We start from the raw sequence: 18,246 nt of genomic DNA, 5'->3' as shown, positions 1-18,246 counted from the left end.
CCAATGTCCACGGGAAACGACGCGTGAAGTCTTGGCTGATATAGTTGCATGAACGTCACACCCGATACCAATATACACCAAAAGTATACAGGTAGTATAAAGAGTGCACACCCCTGTATTAAACTTAAATATCAGTCATAGCAGATAACAACAATAGTTTAGCGGGTTCACATATTGTTCTTGTAATAATGCAGAGCTTCAACGGTATAATATACAGTTTTTATTTAATTGAGATGTGGCTATTTAAACTATGCTCACGACTGTTCTGTTGTCTCTGATTTAAAACACACATTTCCTGTACACATTATTTAACACAATTTAAATCGAGAGGTATATACACAGAATTTTAGTCCGTACGTATTACTAGATTGAACGATTAGCAGGGCGCTCTCATTGGTCCATAACTAACTCTCCGGGTACATACTGTTGGTGTAGATCATAGGGTCAATATTTCCGCAAGCTTCGACACAACGCATGACTTGTAGACGATCAACAATCGCTACGTCAAAATATACCTGATCGCGTGTGTACCCAGAAGAAATCAAAATACCACTTTGTAAAAGAAGACAAGAAAATATTTTGATAAGAAGAATAGGTACTGAAATATACCCTAATCTGGAAACATATGAAAGAACTGACACGTACGTAGCGACGAAATTCTGATTTAACTTCCCGACTAGTGCCAAATGCAGTAGTGCTTTTATTGGAATTCAGTTTTAAACGTACAACCAAACACATTCCGCAAAACATTGGATTGAAAATAGTAGTCACATTTTTGATTTCGTTATTGGCACGGAGTTTTAAGAACAGCAGTCTTGTGTACTTATGTATTTTGTTTGGGAAAGTTCTATATGATGTGCTGCTCTTAAAGTCACCAGAGTAAATATTCAGATATGTCTGATGATCAGAGCAGGGAAATCCTCACCTTTATCCGGGAGAGGGACGAGGCCCGGGCCAATTTGAAGAAGGTCGAGGACGAACTTCAGGATTACCAGTCTAAATTGTATGACGCTAACAACAAGATCGAGAGTCTCAAGAAATCCCTAGCCCAAGCTCAGGTATCTACTTCATCGTATCTGTAACGAGGACCAAGCTGTGAAGCTTCCGTCCACGGCTCTCTCTACTATAACGTTATCTATACAGTTACCCTATTTACCAATATCATTGTATTTACTTATTCTTAAAGTCTAAACTGATTTGTACTTTTTATTTTTCTGATAATATCCGTTTTGAAAAATTTCCATGGACAGAGAAAACTATGAAAATGAATTATCACATAGTAAATTGCATGTCATCAACTTACCAGCGTTAGGATCATTAGGTCGTTTAGCGCACTGTTGATGACAGTGTTCATGTGTGAGGTTGTACTAGGACAATTCTGCACAGTTCTTACATGAAGAATAATGAGTTTGACGAGTGTACCCAATGCATTAAAAAATACCTTCGAGAGAGACTACAATATTGTTTTATTGAAGTACATAACTAGTTAAGTGCCAGGAATCTCGCGTGTGTTCGTTGAAGCATCGAAACAATAACCTCAGTTGATGGAAATCAATTGCCTTGTTACTACAGTTTATAAATAATGAAAATTTTCTCTATATATCCGAGTCTGTATACAAACTAATGTAGAAACCTCTCTGTATTTCATACTCGGACCACAAACAGTTGTAACGTTGCGATTAGGAAACTAGGAATTAATAAAGTTAGAGATTTGTAAAAAGCATGTTCAGGATTACAAGATAGGAATATTTCTGTTCTTCAGCCTATAATCTTTACATCTCGCAGTTGATATTCAACGGTCTGTTCCCAGTATCACGAGTTCCGTGCATTTGATATACTCACAACACAGAGGTTCGAGAGATTAAAGTTGATGACAACTGACAGAAAGTTTAAAGGTTGCCACCATGATCCCACAGGGAAAATGTCCATTTCCATTTTGCGAAGGTGGCTAGACATGTATGTTTGTTAGCATGACTGGCTGTTCTGTCGTTGTTTACGTTGTTTTAATATGGGAACGTGAAATTAATTATTTAGCTTGTCCAGGAAGCAGAAATCGCTTAGCCTTCCCGAACACTCGGTCTTACTCTCCTTGAACTTTTCCAGGGGTCCTCGTGTCATTTTCCTTATTTTCCCCTTGATTCCCTTGAATGAAGTTTTAATTAAAACCTTGTTATTCAGTATTTTTTATAATGTATGTGTTATCCAGTTTTATGTGACACAAGAATTATTATGTCGTGCTCAGTAAACGAAATTTCTCATGGTTTTTCTAGAACACACAAGTTTTTTAAACGATTTGGTTAGGTCATAAAAACCTTTTGAGAGGTGTATTTATAGCACGCAAGTTTTTAAAACGATTTGTTAAGGAGACACAAACATTTTAAAGATAAATTTAGGACACAAAAGCTTTTTAAACGGTGTGTTTAGGACACAACATTTGCACAGATATAATTAGATAACAACGCCTACAGATTGACGATTTCGTGTCTTAGAGCTAGAATGTCAATATTAGTTCACGTAATGAGTGAACTATGGTGACATATCTCTATGATAGCAGATATGAGGTCATTTTATTGTTTTGAATCATGTGTAATTATCTTTCAGACATTTAAATTAACCCACCTGCCAGGTAGATGAGAAGTAGGTAACTTGTGGTAGTATTTTGGAGGGCTGTCAATTGTTACCATTGTAGTTGTATGTATTTATACAGGCCATTATGACAGACCGGACTTCAGATGATATGTCACACACGTGTGATATAATGAAGGCAGGTGCTATCAAATATACATAAAACATTGTATAATTATTTTGTATATAATTCCACTACCACATACCACCTATGATGCAGATATAGAAAATATTGACAACACTCAATTCAGATATATACACGTATCAAATCATGTGACTTAGAAAATCTTACGATTCTTAAACAATAAAATAAGGAATAATTTTGTACAAGAGGTGACCGTACAATCTACAAGGTGGTCGTTGGAAGGTATTGATTTGTCCTGTTTACACGATTGTGGTGTTATCAGTAGTTTAATCACCGGATCCTGTTTTATGAAATGGCTGTGTACAACAATGTCCACGAGTTGTTCCACTGAACCTCAGTAACTTTAATATATACCTAATCACTGTGTAACCACGAGTAAGACAAATATCACAAAGGAACCGTCAATATGACGGACAATTGCTCTAGACCACTGTCCGTGTGTGCGTGTGTACAGATACATTAGGGCCCTATCATCTGACATTGTACGATGTGAGAACCTTTGAAGTACCAACGAGTCATTGTCAATATGTTATTAACAACAACACCGTTAGATACCATTAAACAATAGTTCGTTGTTTGTACCCGTTTTAGGTCGAAATTCGATTCCAGTTTATAAATTCTGGTAAAGACCTGCAGACCAGTTTAATACTGTATTATACTGGCCAAGGTCAAACACAGGCTGTTAGAACCCTTAATAAGCTCAACTGCACAAGCGATAATCACGTAAAAACCATCTCGCACGCATGGGGTTAGAATCAATGTGGCACTGCTCATTGCTTCTCTACACTCATGAGAAACTCATACTTAATAGTTTCGTGAGAGTGAAACATTTGAAGTAACACTTGAATTTCTCATGTCAGCTAATGTACTATGGAAGCATCAGAATTTCAAGCCTGAGATAATGTAACATTATAATTCCCTGTCTGAGATAATGTAACATTATAATTCCCTGCCTGAGATAATGTAACATTATAATTCCCTGCCTGAGATAATGTAACATTATAATTCCCTGCCTGAGATAATGTAACATTATAATTCCCTGCCTGAGATAATGTAACATTATAATTCCCTGTCTGAGATAATGTAACATTATAATTCCCTGTCTGAGATAATGTAACATTATAATTCCCTGCCTGAGATATTGTAACATTATAATTCCCTGTCTGAGATATTGTAACATTATAATTCCCTGTCTGAGATATTGTAACATTATAATTCCCTGCCTGAGATATTGTAACATTATAATTCCCTGTCTGAGATAATGTAACATTATAATTCCCTGTCTGAGATATTGTAACATTATAATTCCCTGAGATATTGTAACATTATAATTCCCTGTCTGAGATAATGTAACATTATAATTCCCTGCCTGAGATATTGTAACATTATAATTCCCTGTCTGAGATATTGTAACATTATAATTCCCTGTCTGAGATATTGTAACATTATAATTCCCTGTCTGAGATAATGTAACATTATAATTCCCTGTCTGAGATAATGTAACATTATAATTCCCTGTCTGAGATAATGTAACATTATAATTCCCATTCTGAGCTAATGTAACGTCAGAAATCTCAGTCTGAGCTTATGTCGCTTTAGAACTCCAAGTCTCACCTGAAGTAACATGAGAGTCTCCGTATCAACGAATCAACTGTCTCAGATTCATTGGTGCTGATTTTGAATTTTCTCTTAGCCTGTATTATAGTATTAGCAGTAACTTTATTTCTATCAGACAGACTCAAGAGATTGTCTTCAATAGAAAAACAAGATAATTCAAACTACAAATATATGAAGCAATGGCAAAAACAAAAACAAAACAAACAAATGAATTACCAAATAGACCTTACGAAATGGACAAGGAGAATAACACTAGGTGTTCTGAGATAGGGTAAGCATCTTCTGCATTATCAACGACACCTGCCGTGTAAATCTCGGTCAGTTCAAGTAAGTAATGTCACATTCCCAAATGTAAACAAGGCAATGAATTCACGAGACTTGGTAACACTCTTGGAAGACACCTAACTCTATATTGCACAAGGAAATATGGCACCTGGTATTTCCCAGCGAAATCATGGTGCCGAACATTAACTTCCCCGTAGTTTCTGCCAACCTACATCTCTCGTATCACCTGTACTATAAATTTATATACAGCGTGTTCTAATGATATTATAGAGGTATACATGGTATTAAAAGATAATTTAAATTGTCCTTTTTGTTTCAAATCTAGGTTTCCCTTTATTGCCATTTATTGTGATAACTATATCTCCATGTACCGAACACTAACATTTTCTAATTGTCAGACAATATCCAACACCTCGTTTTAAGATTCCGTATGTAACCTCCTTTCCTCAGTAATAATATTCCATCACCCAAACTGATGGAGTTTACATTCAGTTTCTCCTCCCAGACTTACACTGAGAAGACCTGGTTTTATAAAGGAAATCGTTCATTTTTCGCTGACGATATACCCCAGGCGTCAATTTTTATTTCCAATTTAGATTACGATACACCGATTGTAAATAACCATTTGTAACTTGGTTTTAATTCTATGTGATCCATGTCTGTTGACGATGAAATATTTCTGTCGTCAAAACCAACAACGCAAATATCGACATGTCAAAAGATAAAAAAAAGTCTTATGCTTCATCTACGACATCCGTCAATCAAATCTTCGTAAATCCAAGTGAGTAATGTAACTTTCCTAAATGAGAACAAATTAGATAACAACGGAACCACTAGACATACTAACGAGCATCAAACACGTCCAACTCGTTACCTACGTAACGTTAGTTCTCGGACAATAGATTTGCCATTAGGCAGCATTTACCTGAAAACCTGATAAGATGGAACACTGTGATAAAAATTCATATTCTCTGTTTACAGAAAGCTTCCGGCAATACTGGTCAAAAAGGAGCACCGGCTAAGGCTGCCCCAGCCGCAGCCAAGGGCAAAGCGGCTAAAGGCGGGGCGGATAAGGCGAAAGCCAAGTCCTCAGCAACATCCACCCCTAATGATACTCCAGCTCCTACCCCTCCTCCAGCTGCACGCGCCCAAACTGCAGTACGTCACCCACCGATACTAGGCAAAGAAGAACTTTCAGAAGATACCTATGGATATTACACCGTGAGTTTGTGTGAATATATGTCACAAAATGTTCTATGCGTTGAACTAACAGATCCAGGGATCATTTTATGTATCTGGTCTGTGTAAGTATATATCTTATTGCGATAATCCAATTTAATAGTATATGTGATAGCACACACACACACACACCAATACACAATTGTTGTTATTGGGTGTGTCGTTTAATTATCAACTTTTCTTTAATCCTTTATTTATCTGGAGTGATTAATCTGATAATCTGCCCATAAAATCTGAGCATAAATACAACTAGCAATGGTAGGTAGGTTATCGATGAGAAACATCTTACCTTTTGTATGGAAAAACGTGTGTGAACATCACATACATATATATCACCGGGATGTTTTAATTATATATTGTTCGAGTACGCATGGATCTCACTTCAGTATTATAATGATATTTTTACTTTTTCCTGATCCGTTTGATGAATATTTTCTGTGTTTTATATTTCCTTGTTTATATTGCTATTTTGGCGTTAATAAGCATGCTTATCTCCCTTTAAAATAGAATGCCACCGTTATATAAAAATGCAAATGGAAGACGATAGTCGATGAAACGAGCACAAATGAAAAGTTTTACACATGAAATGGTTCCTCGAGAATACGAAGCCATTAGAAGTTTACTAAACAATCATAGAATAAGTCGACTGTTTCTTATTGAATGGCAGGGACACAATAAACAATACGCTTTTATAACTACAAAAAAGTGTTTTTAAATTGTTGTTTTATTTGTCAGATTCTATCGAGGAAATCGAGATATTGTGAAAAGATATTGAATCAACTTCGACATGTAAATACCAATGTTTGATCAGTTAGAAACAATATGCTAATCCACAAAAGTATCATTATAATACTTCATTTTTTGAGAATGACAAAATGAAGCCCTGTTTCACAACTTATGAATCTATCATTGCCGATTATACCTGCCAACCCTGTACCGCCTTGTATTATGTACCTGGTGTTAACTTCAGGCAGCCTTACTGGTTACTAATTCATTGGATGTATAGTTATGTCATTATTCTGGACTGGCGAAGCATTTTCTCCTTATATATATCACTACTTGATAATTTGTAATATCGAGATATGTGACCAAACAAATCACACAAACAAGCAAACAAAAAAGAAACAAAATAACAATAACAACAAAAAAACAACAACTCGGATTTGTAATGAATAGCAATGTTTACACTGCTAACATTCCCTTTCAAATCAAGGTGAACAGTAGTAAAGATATATAGTTTTGAACTTTACTTAAGCTTTTTTGTGTGAAAATACTCCAAAAACAACGAATAAATATAGACGGAGGACGAAACAATAAAAACGAGTTTCTGGTTGACAAATATTTTCTTCGAGTTTCGTGGTTAGGTCCTTCAAAAGATTAACAGCATATCTAAGAGAACAAACTAAATTGTTTTTGTTTTCATACGACGCTGAATTCATCGAAGGGTTTGTTGAAACAGGTCACACAGACTTCAAAGTCCTTCGATTTCTCTATAGATATATTCATGACGTATGTGTCTTGTCTTTAAATAACAAAAAAATCATTATTGAACTTATCCTTCATATAATCCCACCAGAATTGGAAACCGTTTCTGGATAGCAACTTCCCTGAATCCCGAATGTTTGGTGTTTGAATGTTGCAGTTGATTTGATATTCTAAGGTCTGTTCTCATTATCACGATTTTCGTGTAAGATATCGGCAACTAACAAACTCGAAACACGTGGTTCAAAAGATGCAGGTCGGTGAATATTATAGGGAAGTTTTATGGTCGTCCTAATGATCCCATTGAGTAATATTCCATATCTTTGTGCGATGGGAGATGGACGTTGTTGTTAACCTTAATTGTTTGGGAGCATAACATTACTTAATAGGGTCGACTAGGATTTACATGACACGTGTCGTCAGTGAAGCAGAAGATGCTTGGTCTTCAAAACAACCTGGTCTTAATCTCCTTTTAATTTTTTTCGAGTTTCCGTGTAAATATTTCGTTTGTCACCTTCCATCCTTCTTTAATCCACATAAAAAGTTGCCCCTGTGTGACGCTGTAAATATGCCCGGATGAAATATTTAAGGTTACGATGATAATTTCTGTAGTGTATATTGATTTTTTTTTCCCAATTAGAAATAATAACAATGTTATATATATTTACTTAAAGCTTCATTTTAACTTTCAGATATTGGCAATTAATAGTATATACGTAATAAGTTTGATAACCGAAGTTTGTTTAATAATCATTGTTAATACTTTGTTTTGATGGGAGGGATTATCACAAAATATATTTTTTTGATAAACACGTTGTCGTTAATGCATTCACCATCCCAGAGTTAGGTATTTAAGTGAGAGAATTTGTCCAGAATTTAGAAGCCTGACTGTGGTGCACTCCTTGACAGGTGTTGAATATCAGAACTCACCAATGCTGATATGCCTGACAGTTGTATACAGACAGTGGTATTATTACCAGCACCACCTGGGAGTTAGTCAGGTCCTTTATCCTATCTCAGTGCAGTAATTGTCGATGAACTACATCGTGTTACAAGGGTCATTTCTTCTTCTCTCCAGTGCAGTATAATTATCTATTACATCAAACACACACAACGGTTTATACAATTCGGCTTAATTCTGGAATATATTACTTGTGCATTATGAGGAATGTGGGTGAAAGGTTGGATAACTTGCGAAATTAGATAATGCTTCTTACGCTCAAAGACAAATCAATGCATGGAGCAATAAATGACCGTTTATATAATACCTTTTATATCAAAGACTAATTGATACTTAAAAATACATGATCTAAGGGAAAGATACCTTAGTCAATGATATCAATTAAGTCAGCAACACATTATCTCTGAATTGGTCTTTAAAATCAAATAGAAATTAACATAGAATTAATCAAAACGGAGGTAAAACATTCCAACAAATGATATAGGATGAAATTATACGACGATACGTTTTTCATGAATTAATGTAAAACAAATGCAAACAAATATGATTGTTTAAAAGAAAAGTTGATACCGAATTGTAAATTAGTTCCAAGGAAAGGAAGACTGATAGGTGATTTATCAAAAATTTATCATAGATATATCGATAAAACTGATAGGTGGTTTATCAAAGATATATTATAGATACACCAATAGAACTGATAACTCATAAGAACTCAAATCTCCAGGACACGTCAGATCCGTCTTAGCTGTTTATCTTGATGTAACAACCAGGAATGTCCATAAATAGACTGTTTATACGTTATGACTTTGATACACCCACGATAAACGTTTGTATAGTAAATATCACACCAACTATTCGGGACTCGTAGGTGTTTCAAAGCTGGTTAGAATATTCCATTATAAATTTCAAAGCTGGCGACCAAGTCTTTACAAAGACGATACAGCTTGATATGGAGTAGGAAACTTTTCTAGCCGTCATCATCCTTGTGCGATGTGAACGATGCATGTTGCCATGTAGAGTTTTTACTTTGGTTTATAATTTTGCCCTGTTCTATCGCTTTGAGTCGGATTTACATTAACGTGTTGTTTTCACTTGCAATCTTTCATAAAATTCATTGAGTAAAAGTATATTTAGCGAAATATTTCTTTAAAATATTTTGCTTAGACTTAAATCATGGCCGTATACGCGCCAATGACCTGTTTTTATTAAACTTCATTTTCTTATCAAACTGCCAGTAAACGAATTTCATTTCTTGGAGAATACCTGTATAGGGCAGTGTTGATATCTTTTTATACAACAGTGCTGGGTCTGTAAGAACCATCATCATGTTGCTTTTTGTCCTTTTTAGGCGATAGGTGAAAAATTCCCAGCTTTACCACTGGCAATGGTTTTGAATGCAGAGAAGAAGTTCAACGAAGCCGACGTGAACGGAGATGGGGTGAGTTGAATCCGCCATTAATAGAAATCTGCAAAAAATTATTGAGTTATGGGGTTAGTGTACCTCCCCACATATGTTTGTGGCGTTGGTTTTGATTTCACAAATATACCTCCTATTTTTTCACACTTTAAGTCCCCAACATTACTGACGACTCAGCTTTATGATGCAGTTTGATGCATTATTTGGTATAAGCTGTTTGTGCTTTTCACATGTGTGTCTTTTGTACAATATTAACTCGGGAGTCATACAACTTAAATGCTTAGAGCTTAAGTTTTTTCCAGACTAGAAAATTAATTTTGATTATATCAATAAAATTTCTAATAATATACTTGCCGATTGATCCATTGCAGGTCGTTGATAAGGATGAAATAGACAACGTTTTGACCAAAACAGACGTGGCAATGTTTACACCTAAACAGGTAGAGGAGATCATCAAGGAGATCGACAAAGATGACACGGGTGACCTCGACTTCTGTGAAGTCCTCGCGGTAAGTCGAGTGCTCATGGACTCTTGGACATAATTTCTCACAAGAAAGACAAACGAGGGTCTCGACTAGAGTAATTTTACGATTATTTAAGAAGCATACTTCCTTACTAGGCAAACTACCTGCACCTACAATTATACGGCAAACGTTATATCCTTACACAAGAATTACCTTGATATTTCACAAACACAATAGTGACAAAGCTATTTCGAAGTATACTGTGTTCTTGTAATAGTTAAAATACTTAAACGAGAGTGATCAAATTCTTGGTGTTATCCTACTGTTGACCACACACAAAAACGGCAGACCTAGCCTTGTTGTATCATCTCTTAGTAAGTAGTACCATGAAATACAGGAAACCTTTATCAGAGTGAGTTATCAGAGACAATATAAAGCTTTTTTTAAATGCAATGATACAAGATATGCCAATGTAACTATAACTTTCCACAATCATCAGTACAAACGACATCTCAAAACAACACATTGATTACAACAACGATCAGCGACAAGTTTTCAGCTGTAGTAAAACTACAGAAGCTTAATTGCTGTGTAATAAATATTCTGACACATTATCCGAGGTAAATAAACAAAGAGATTGTGTTTGGTATAAGTCTATTTATATCCCGCGTTGTATAATATAAGATTTCTTATGAAAGAAATTAAGCAGATTAAAAAAAGTGTTTACGTTTCTCACTAGCAGGTATTGTAATTACAATTTAATGACTTTGTACAAAGTCAGATTATAACTGGCTTTAATTCCCTTTGTTTGTTTCGCTAAATCATATTTGTTTATAAAACGACCGTGTTCAGGTCAGCTCTCCAGCGAGTCATAAGTAAAATGCCAACTCGAATGAATTAGAGCAAAGATTTTCAGAACCAAAATTGATTTCTCGGCCAAGATTTTTTCAAAGCATGTTGAACAAGATCTATAACAACGAGTTCGGCGTTGACATCTAACAAATACAGAATTTCCACGAAGATAGCTTGTATTTGTTAGAAACAAGACAACTATAGAGAGCTGAAGCGAGTCCAAAGTAGACAGTTGTAGTAGGTCTCAAGTAGACAACAAAATGAAGTGGGTTCCGTGTAGACATCTGAAACGGGTCCTGTGTAGACAAATAAAGTGGGTTCCATATAGACAACGGAGAGGATTTCGTGTAAACAAAGTGGGTTGCATATTGACAACTGAGAGAGTCCTGTGTAAACAACTGTAGCGAATCCGATTTAGACAACTTAAGCAGGTCTCGAGTAGGCAACTGTAGCGAGTCCCATTAAGACAACTGTAGCGGGTCCCGTGTGGTAAAATAGAGTGGGTTTTCTATAGACAACAAATAGGGTCCCGTGCAGACAACTGTGGCTGATTTAGTGTTGATAATTATGACGGATCCCACGTAGACAACTGTAGCAGGTCGCATATAAACAACTTGAATGGGCCGAATGTAGAAAATGTATATAACTAAAGTGGGTTCCACGTAGACAACTGTGGCGGGTCCTATATAGGTAATGTGTATAATTAAAGTGGGTCACATAACGACAACTGTGGTGGGTTCAATGTAGACAATGGTGGCGGGTCCCATATAGGTAATGTATATAATTAAAGTGGGTCACATGAAGACAACTAAAGTGGGTTCAATGTAGACAATGGTGGCGGGTCCCATATAGGCAATGTATATAATTAAAGTGGGTCACATGACGACAACTGTGGTGGGTTCAATGTAGACAATGGTGGCGGGTCCCATATAGGTAATGTATATAATTAAAGTGGGTCACATGAAGACAACTAAAGTGGGTTCAATGTATGGTGGCGGGTCCCATAATGTATATAATTAAAGTGGGTCACATGAAGACAACTAAAGTGGGTTCAATGTAGACAATGGTGGCGGGTCCCATATAGGCAATGTATATAATTAAAGTGGGTCACATGACGACAACTGTGGTGGGTTCAATGTAGACAATGGTGGCGGGTCCCATATAGGTAATGTATATAATTAAAGTATATAAAGTGGGTTCAATGTAGACAATGGTGGCGGGTCCCATATAGGCAATGTATATAATTAAAGTGGGTCACATGACGACAACTGTGGTGGGTTCAATGTAGACAATGGTGGCGGGTTCCATATAGGTAATGTATATAATTAAAGTGGGTCACATAACGACAACTGTGGTGGGTTCAATGTAGACAATGGTGGCGGGTCCCATATAGGTAATGTATATAATTAAAGTGGGTCACATGAAGACAACTAAAGTGGGTTCAATGTAGACAATGGTGGCGCGTCCCATATAGGCAATGTATATAATTAAAGTGGGTCACATGACGACAACTGTGGTGGGTTCAATGTAGACAATGGTGGCGGGTCCCATATAGGCAAAGTATATAATTAAAGTGGGTCACATGACGACAACTGTGGTGGGTTCAATGTAGACAATGGTGGCGGGTCCCATATAGGCAATGTATATAATTAAAGTGGGTCACATGACGACAACTGTGGCGGGTCCCATATAGGCAATGTATATAATTAAAGTGGGTCAAATGTAGACAACTCTGATGGGTTCCATGCAGACAAAATTGAATAGGTTAAGAAAGCGTGTTCTCAAATGAAAATATTTTCTTTGCCCGAAATGTACTTCTGTTAAGAATACCCACATCTCCCAATATATTACTTATTTGAAATTGTTGCTTCCACAGGTTCTAGAGAAGATGGGAAGGCGCAGAAACTCAAAGCTACCGGCTGCAATCAACGACAACAAAGAAAAAGTCTGTGCAATTCAATGAAGATGAAATTTCTAGGGAAACTGAAATATTTAGGTAGCGGAGAGGCCTTGGTAGTCATTGTGTCATTGTGGTTTACTACTTCTCTGTCCAGAACACTTAGGAGAGAGTATATCAATGAGTTTTAAACACTAGAATTATGTAATGGATAAAAAGAAAAAAATAATTTCCTTTCATTTATTTTTCCTGTCCAACTTCGGTTTCATAATGCTGATAAATTATTATTTACATAAAAACTTACACACATTCGAAAAGCACCTGGTCAGAAATGTGTGGTTATTTACGCATTGTTTGTATATATTGTCCATGGAGCCTTAATAAATCATCTTATTTAAAAACATTGAAACTATTGTTATTATCTTTGTCATAATGACCAAGACATTCATATTTTTGTGAAAAAATGTTGATTTTTTAAAAAAAAATATAATGAAAATCACACAATAAAATAATGTATTTTACTCGAATACTTGTGAAGCGAGACACGTGGCAATTAATCAATGTTACGGAACTCTGCAGCGTCAATGCGATTGGATAAAGCATTCGTTGTCAGGACGTGTTTGTCTTTAATCAAGCGCCTTAGAATTTGTTTGTCCTATCAATGAAGAAATTCAGCATTCTTTCATCCATTTATTTTCATCACTTTACCTCTCCTAAAATCTTATGTTGTACAGAGTTTGTAAGTCAACCGTTAATTTTAATCGCTGAAATCATTACACGGAAAAGAACCATGAGAACCATACATAGAAAATGTGACACAGAGAAGTTAGTCATGAATACCATACATAGAAAATGTGACACAGAGAAGATAGCCATGAGTACCATACATAGAAAATGTGACACAGAGAAGTTAGCCATGAATACCATACATAGAAAATGTGACACAGAGAAGTTAGCCATGAGAACCAAACAAAGAAAATGTGACACAGAGAAGTTAGCCATGAATACCATACATAGAAAATGTGACAAAGAGAAGATAGTCACGAGTACCATACATAGAGATTGTGACACAGAGAAGATAGCCATGAGTACCATACATAGAAAATGTGACACAGAGAAGTTAGCCATGAATACCATACATAGAAAATGTGACACAGAGAAGATAGCCATGAGAACCATACATAGAAAATGTGACACAGAGAAGATAGCCATGAATACCATACATAGAAAATGTGACACAGAGAAAATAGCCATGAATATCATACATAGAAAATGTGACACAGAGAAGTTAGCCATGAATACCATACATAGAAAATGTGACACATAGAAGTCAGTCATGAATACCATACATAGAAAATGTGACACGGAGAAGATAGCCATGAGTACCATACATAGAAAATGTGACACATAGAAGTCAGTCATGAGTACCATACATAGAAAATGTGACACAGAGAAGATAGCCATGAGTACCATACATAGAAAATGTGACACAGAGAAGTTAGTCATGAATACCATACATAGAAAATGTGACACAGAGAAGTTAGCCATGAGAACCAAACATAGAAAATGTGACACAGAGAAAATAGCCATGAATATCATACATAGAAAATGTGACACAGAGAAGTTAGCGCTGAGTACCATACATAGAAAATGTGACACAGAGATGATAGCCATGAGAACTATACATAGAAAATGTGACACAAGAGAAGTTATTGTGATACAGAGAAGATAGCCATGAATAACATACATAGAAAATGTGACACAGAGAAAATAGCCATGGGTACCAGAGATAGAATCAAAGTACTGAAAGTACTGGTATGCTAAGACCATTAAAACAATAAATTCTTTGTTATTAGCTTGCTATATACTGAAAAAAACTATATGAAAGCAGTACATCATTGCAGCCCATAAAAAATGACCAGCAGATATCAGAAATAACAAGCATAGTAGTATTACTTATGTAATACATGTCCCAAGTAGGCTCCAAGATGATAGGGAAGTTGTCCATTTCTTTGGATACATTGTAGGGAATGTTGATCTTGGACACCATATTATCACTTTAAAGACTGCGTATCTTATTGGTTTAAGACCATTAGTTAGACCATCATGCAAATAACATGATACATACAAATATTGGGCAGCTTCATTTTCCAGATTGTTTGTAAATGACTGCATAAGAGTGCCAATTTTCTAAAACAAACATGATTTGTCACCATAACTTAAAATAGAAGATGCCTATTCTTCTGGAACACCTGGTCTTATTCTCCTTGTACTTTTTCAGGGAATCTTCAAGTAGATATTGTCTTTGTTTCAATTTTACACTTGTTTTGCTGGTTCTACAATTCTGTTGACATGTTTATATATTCTTTGTTCTCTAAAACTTGTCGCAAGATATTTTATTCCTCTTGTATGATCATTTTTTAACATCCTTACAGTGACCTTGAACCTTGAAATTTGCAAGATGTGAATATCTTTTAAGTTGTGAAATTTGAAAGAAGAATGAGGGTAATGCAAAGGAAAATACACCCATGCAACTATGTTTTTTGACTGTGACCTTGATCTCGGACATCTGACCCTGAATTTCTTAAGAAACTGAATTCTCATAAGGGATACATGTTCCAAATTTGATTAAGGTATACTAACTGTTTTAGTCTCAATGCGTTTACAAGGTAATCATATTGTACTTATGCAAGTACTGTGACCTCTACATTCAATCCTCAAAATCATTACTATATCCTCTCCACATTGCCCAGGGATAACTGAAACTGTAATCCAAATGATAATACCCCCAACACCCACAGCCTTAGCTATCTCCCCATGGTGACCTTTTGCACAGAAACATCCTCTGAAACACAGCAGCATGTGCACATGTTCCCTGACATTCCTGCGAAGTTTTGTTGAAATTGGTCCACAGGTTTGGAAGTTGACCAGTTGCCATGGCAATCAATATTTCGAGGAAAATGGTGCATGCACATCTACACATTGTCCCGAATATTACTGTAAAGTTTCATTGGAGTTGTCCAGACAACATGTGTCTACAGACAGAAAAAACAGATGGATGGACGGATAGACAACCTGATTCCAGTTTACCCACCTTTTGGTGGTATAAGAATGCACAAGAGTGCTTACAAATTCCATGTGGACAGGCATCACTGAAAAACAATAATAATAATAATAAAAACATGATAAAGATGCTTATATCTTGTTTTATTCAGTTTTTAGATACAGTATTCTTTCCATGCTTTGATCAGCAATGTAATCTTGTCATGTCAATATCCTAGTACAAGATTGCATACACAAAATTGTTGTAGGTAGACTTTTAAGATGAATAAAAAAAATACATGCCTACGTTTAAATGAAGGTTTTAAACAGAAGTCGTAATATGTTCAGTATGTTCAGTATACAGTGATTTTTCTAGACAGTTGTAAACTATAAACTCGGTATAAAGCGATCTTTTCTACACATTTGTAAACAACTCAGTATGCGGTGATCTTCTACAAAAAGTTTTTTTTTTATATATTGTATACACTAAACTCAGAAAAAAAATAAATAAGTAAACCTTTCTATGTACACTACAAACTCAGTATACAGTGATCCTTTCTACACAAACTTGGTATAACTAGTGAATCTTTCTACTCAAGTAAATTGAAGATTGTATACAAATTTACTACAAATGCAGTATACAAAGATCTTTTCCACATTTTTTTAGTTTCCGCGATTTGTTGATTCTTCTTTTGCGATGGTAAATATACTGCCGCCTTTAGAGAGTACTGTGATCTTAAAAGGCAACATGGTTGTTGGCATCTCCTCAAGTGAATTATCATCTTCAACATCTAATTGGAGGCCGGAAAGGATGTTTTTCTCCACCATAAGGTCCTCAAATCCATTGTTGGTCATAATGGCAAATTCCAAGTTAGAAGAATCAATAGAGATACCTTCTACCATTCCAGATTTCATTTCTTCAGGGACATCCACCTGCTGAAAAAGAGTATGGGAAATAAATAAATATTTCATTATTGCTATGATTATGTGCAAGAAATATACACTTCTGTATAAGCTTATAGTCTTGAACTTCCCAATAGGAGTCTATATTAAATATGCTGTAATTACTTATTTTGACGTTCAGGACTGTCAAATTATTAAGCGATGGACAGCTAGCAAAATAATAATATCTCGACCATGGTCATACAGAGATTGAATCATAAAGTTAAAATCTGTGCAGTATGATAATTTATTTTGACATTTGTATTTCAAAAATCATTTTGACTTGAAAAGTAATGTGTAATTTAATCAATTCAGTTTTTGTCTTTCTGACATGATGTTTCAATTAACATCTGAATCCCGGAAAGTGTTTTAATAAAGATTAGGATAAACCTAGCAAAGTGTTAGATCCCAGTGTGAATGTGTAAAGTGTAAGGTCCCAAAGTGTAAGGTCGTGTGAATGTGTAAAGTGTAATTGGTACAATTCTTATTATGCCTGAACTTTTAATATATGTACTGTATTTGTTCATCTCAGAAATTTCAGTATTATGTCAACTGCATCCTCTTTCAGTTCAACACTTTTGATTCATCAATTTTACACAGCCCTAGACTCAATATTTGTCATTAATTGTCGTCTGTTTTTTAGCGTTTTAGAGTTTTGTTTCAATAAGATGTCAATAATCAATGAAATTGATTAATTGAGAGGACATTTTCTTAGTACAGTTAACCAGGCTTTGTATTGGCTTGTTCAGAACTGTAGTTCTGGTTAAGTAACCATTAATTATGTCCTTTCAGCTACAATGACATACATTTTTGAAATACTTCTACTGTAGCTAAATGTGGCATTTGTAATAGACATAGCCAAAGTTAATTTTGTGATAGAAGTAGCCAAAGTTAATTTTAGGATCAGTTAGGACAGCTACTGTTTGTAACAGACATGGGTTCAATTACATGATGATGTAATTAATTAAATTTAAATTATGTTATGAAAATGGCATTGCCATTACAGGTATTTTCAAAATAATTAGATTACCATTACATGGCGGTCCAATGTAATTGATTAAATTACACATTACTTTTCAAGTCAAAATGATTTTTGAAATACAAATGTCAAAATAAATTATCATACTGCACAGATTTTAACTTTATGATTCAATCTCTGTATGACCATGGTCGAGATATTATTATTTTGCTAGCTGTCCATCGCTTAATAATTTGACAGTCCTGAACGTCAAAATAAGTAATTACAGTATATTTAATATAGACTCCTATTGGGAAGTT

At 35.3% G+C, this 18,246-nt stretch overlaps 2 protein-coding genes across 2 annotated transcripts; both read left to right on the top strand.

Annotated features, from left to right (window-relative positions):
- Nucleotides 1-893: 893 nt before the first annotated feature.
- LOC132543412 (uncharacterized) lies at nt 894-13,086 on the top strand. The gene is made up of 5 exons (XM_060206914.1): nt 894-1,058; nt 5,654-5,893; nt 9,703-9,792; nt 10,143-10,280; nt 12,964-13,086. The coding sequence occupies exons 1-5, from the start codon at nt 894-896 to the stop codon at nt 13,048-13,050; spliced, it is 720 nt and encodes a 239-aa protein (XP_060062897.1). The 3' UTR covers nt 13,051-13,086.
- A 688-nt stretch (nt 13,087-13,774) lies between these two features.
- LOC132543367 (salivary glue protein Sgs-4-like) lies at nt 13,775-14,311 on the top strand. Its single transcript, XM_060206859.1, has one exon. It carries the CDS (start codon nt 13,775-13,777, stop codon nt 14,309-14,311), a length of 537 nt encoding a protein of 178 aa, XP_060062842.1.
- Nucleotides 14,312-18,246: the final 3,935 nt, after the last annotated feature.

Source organism: Ylistrum balloti, unplaced genomic scaffold (assembly GCF_031769215.1).
Source record: "Ylistrum balloti isolate Yb309-2 unplaced genomic scaffold, AGI_CSIRO_Ybal_v1 Utg369754, whole genome shotgun sequence".
Classification (NCBI taxonomy): Eukaryota; Metazoa; Mollusca; class Bivalvia; order Pectinida; family Pectinidae; genus Ylistrum; species Ylistrum balloti.
This window is presented reverse-complemented; position numbering and strand designations above follow the sequence as displayed.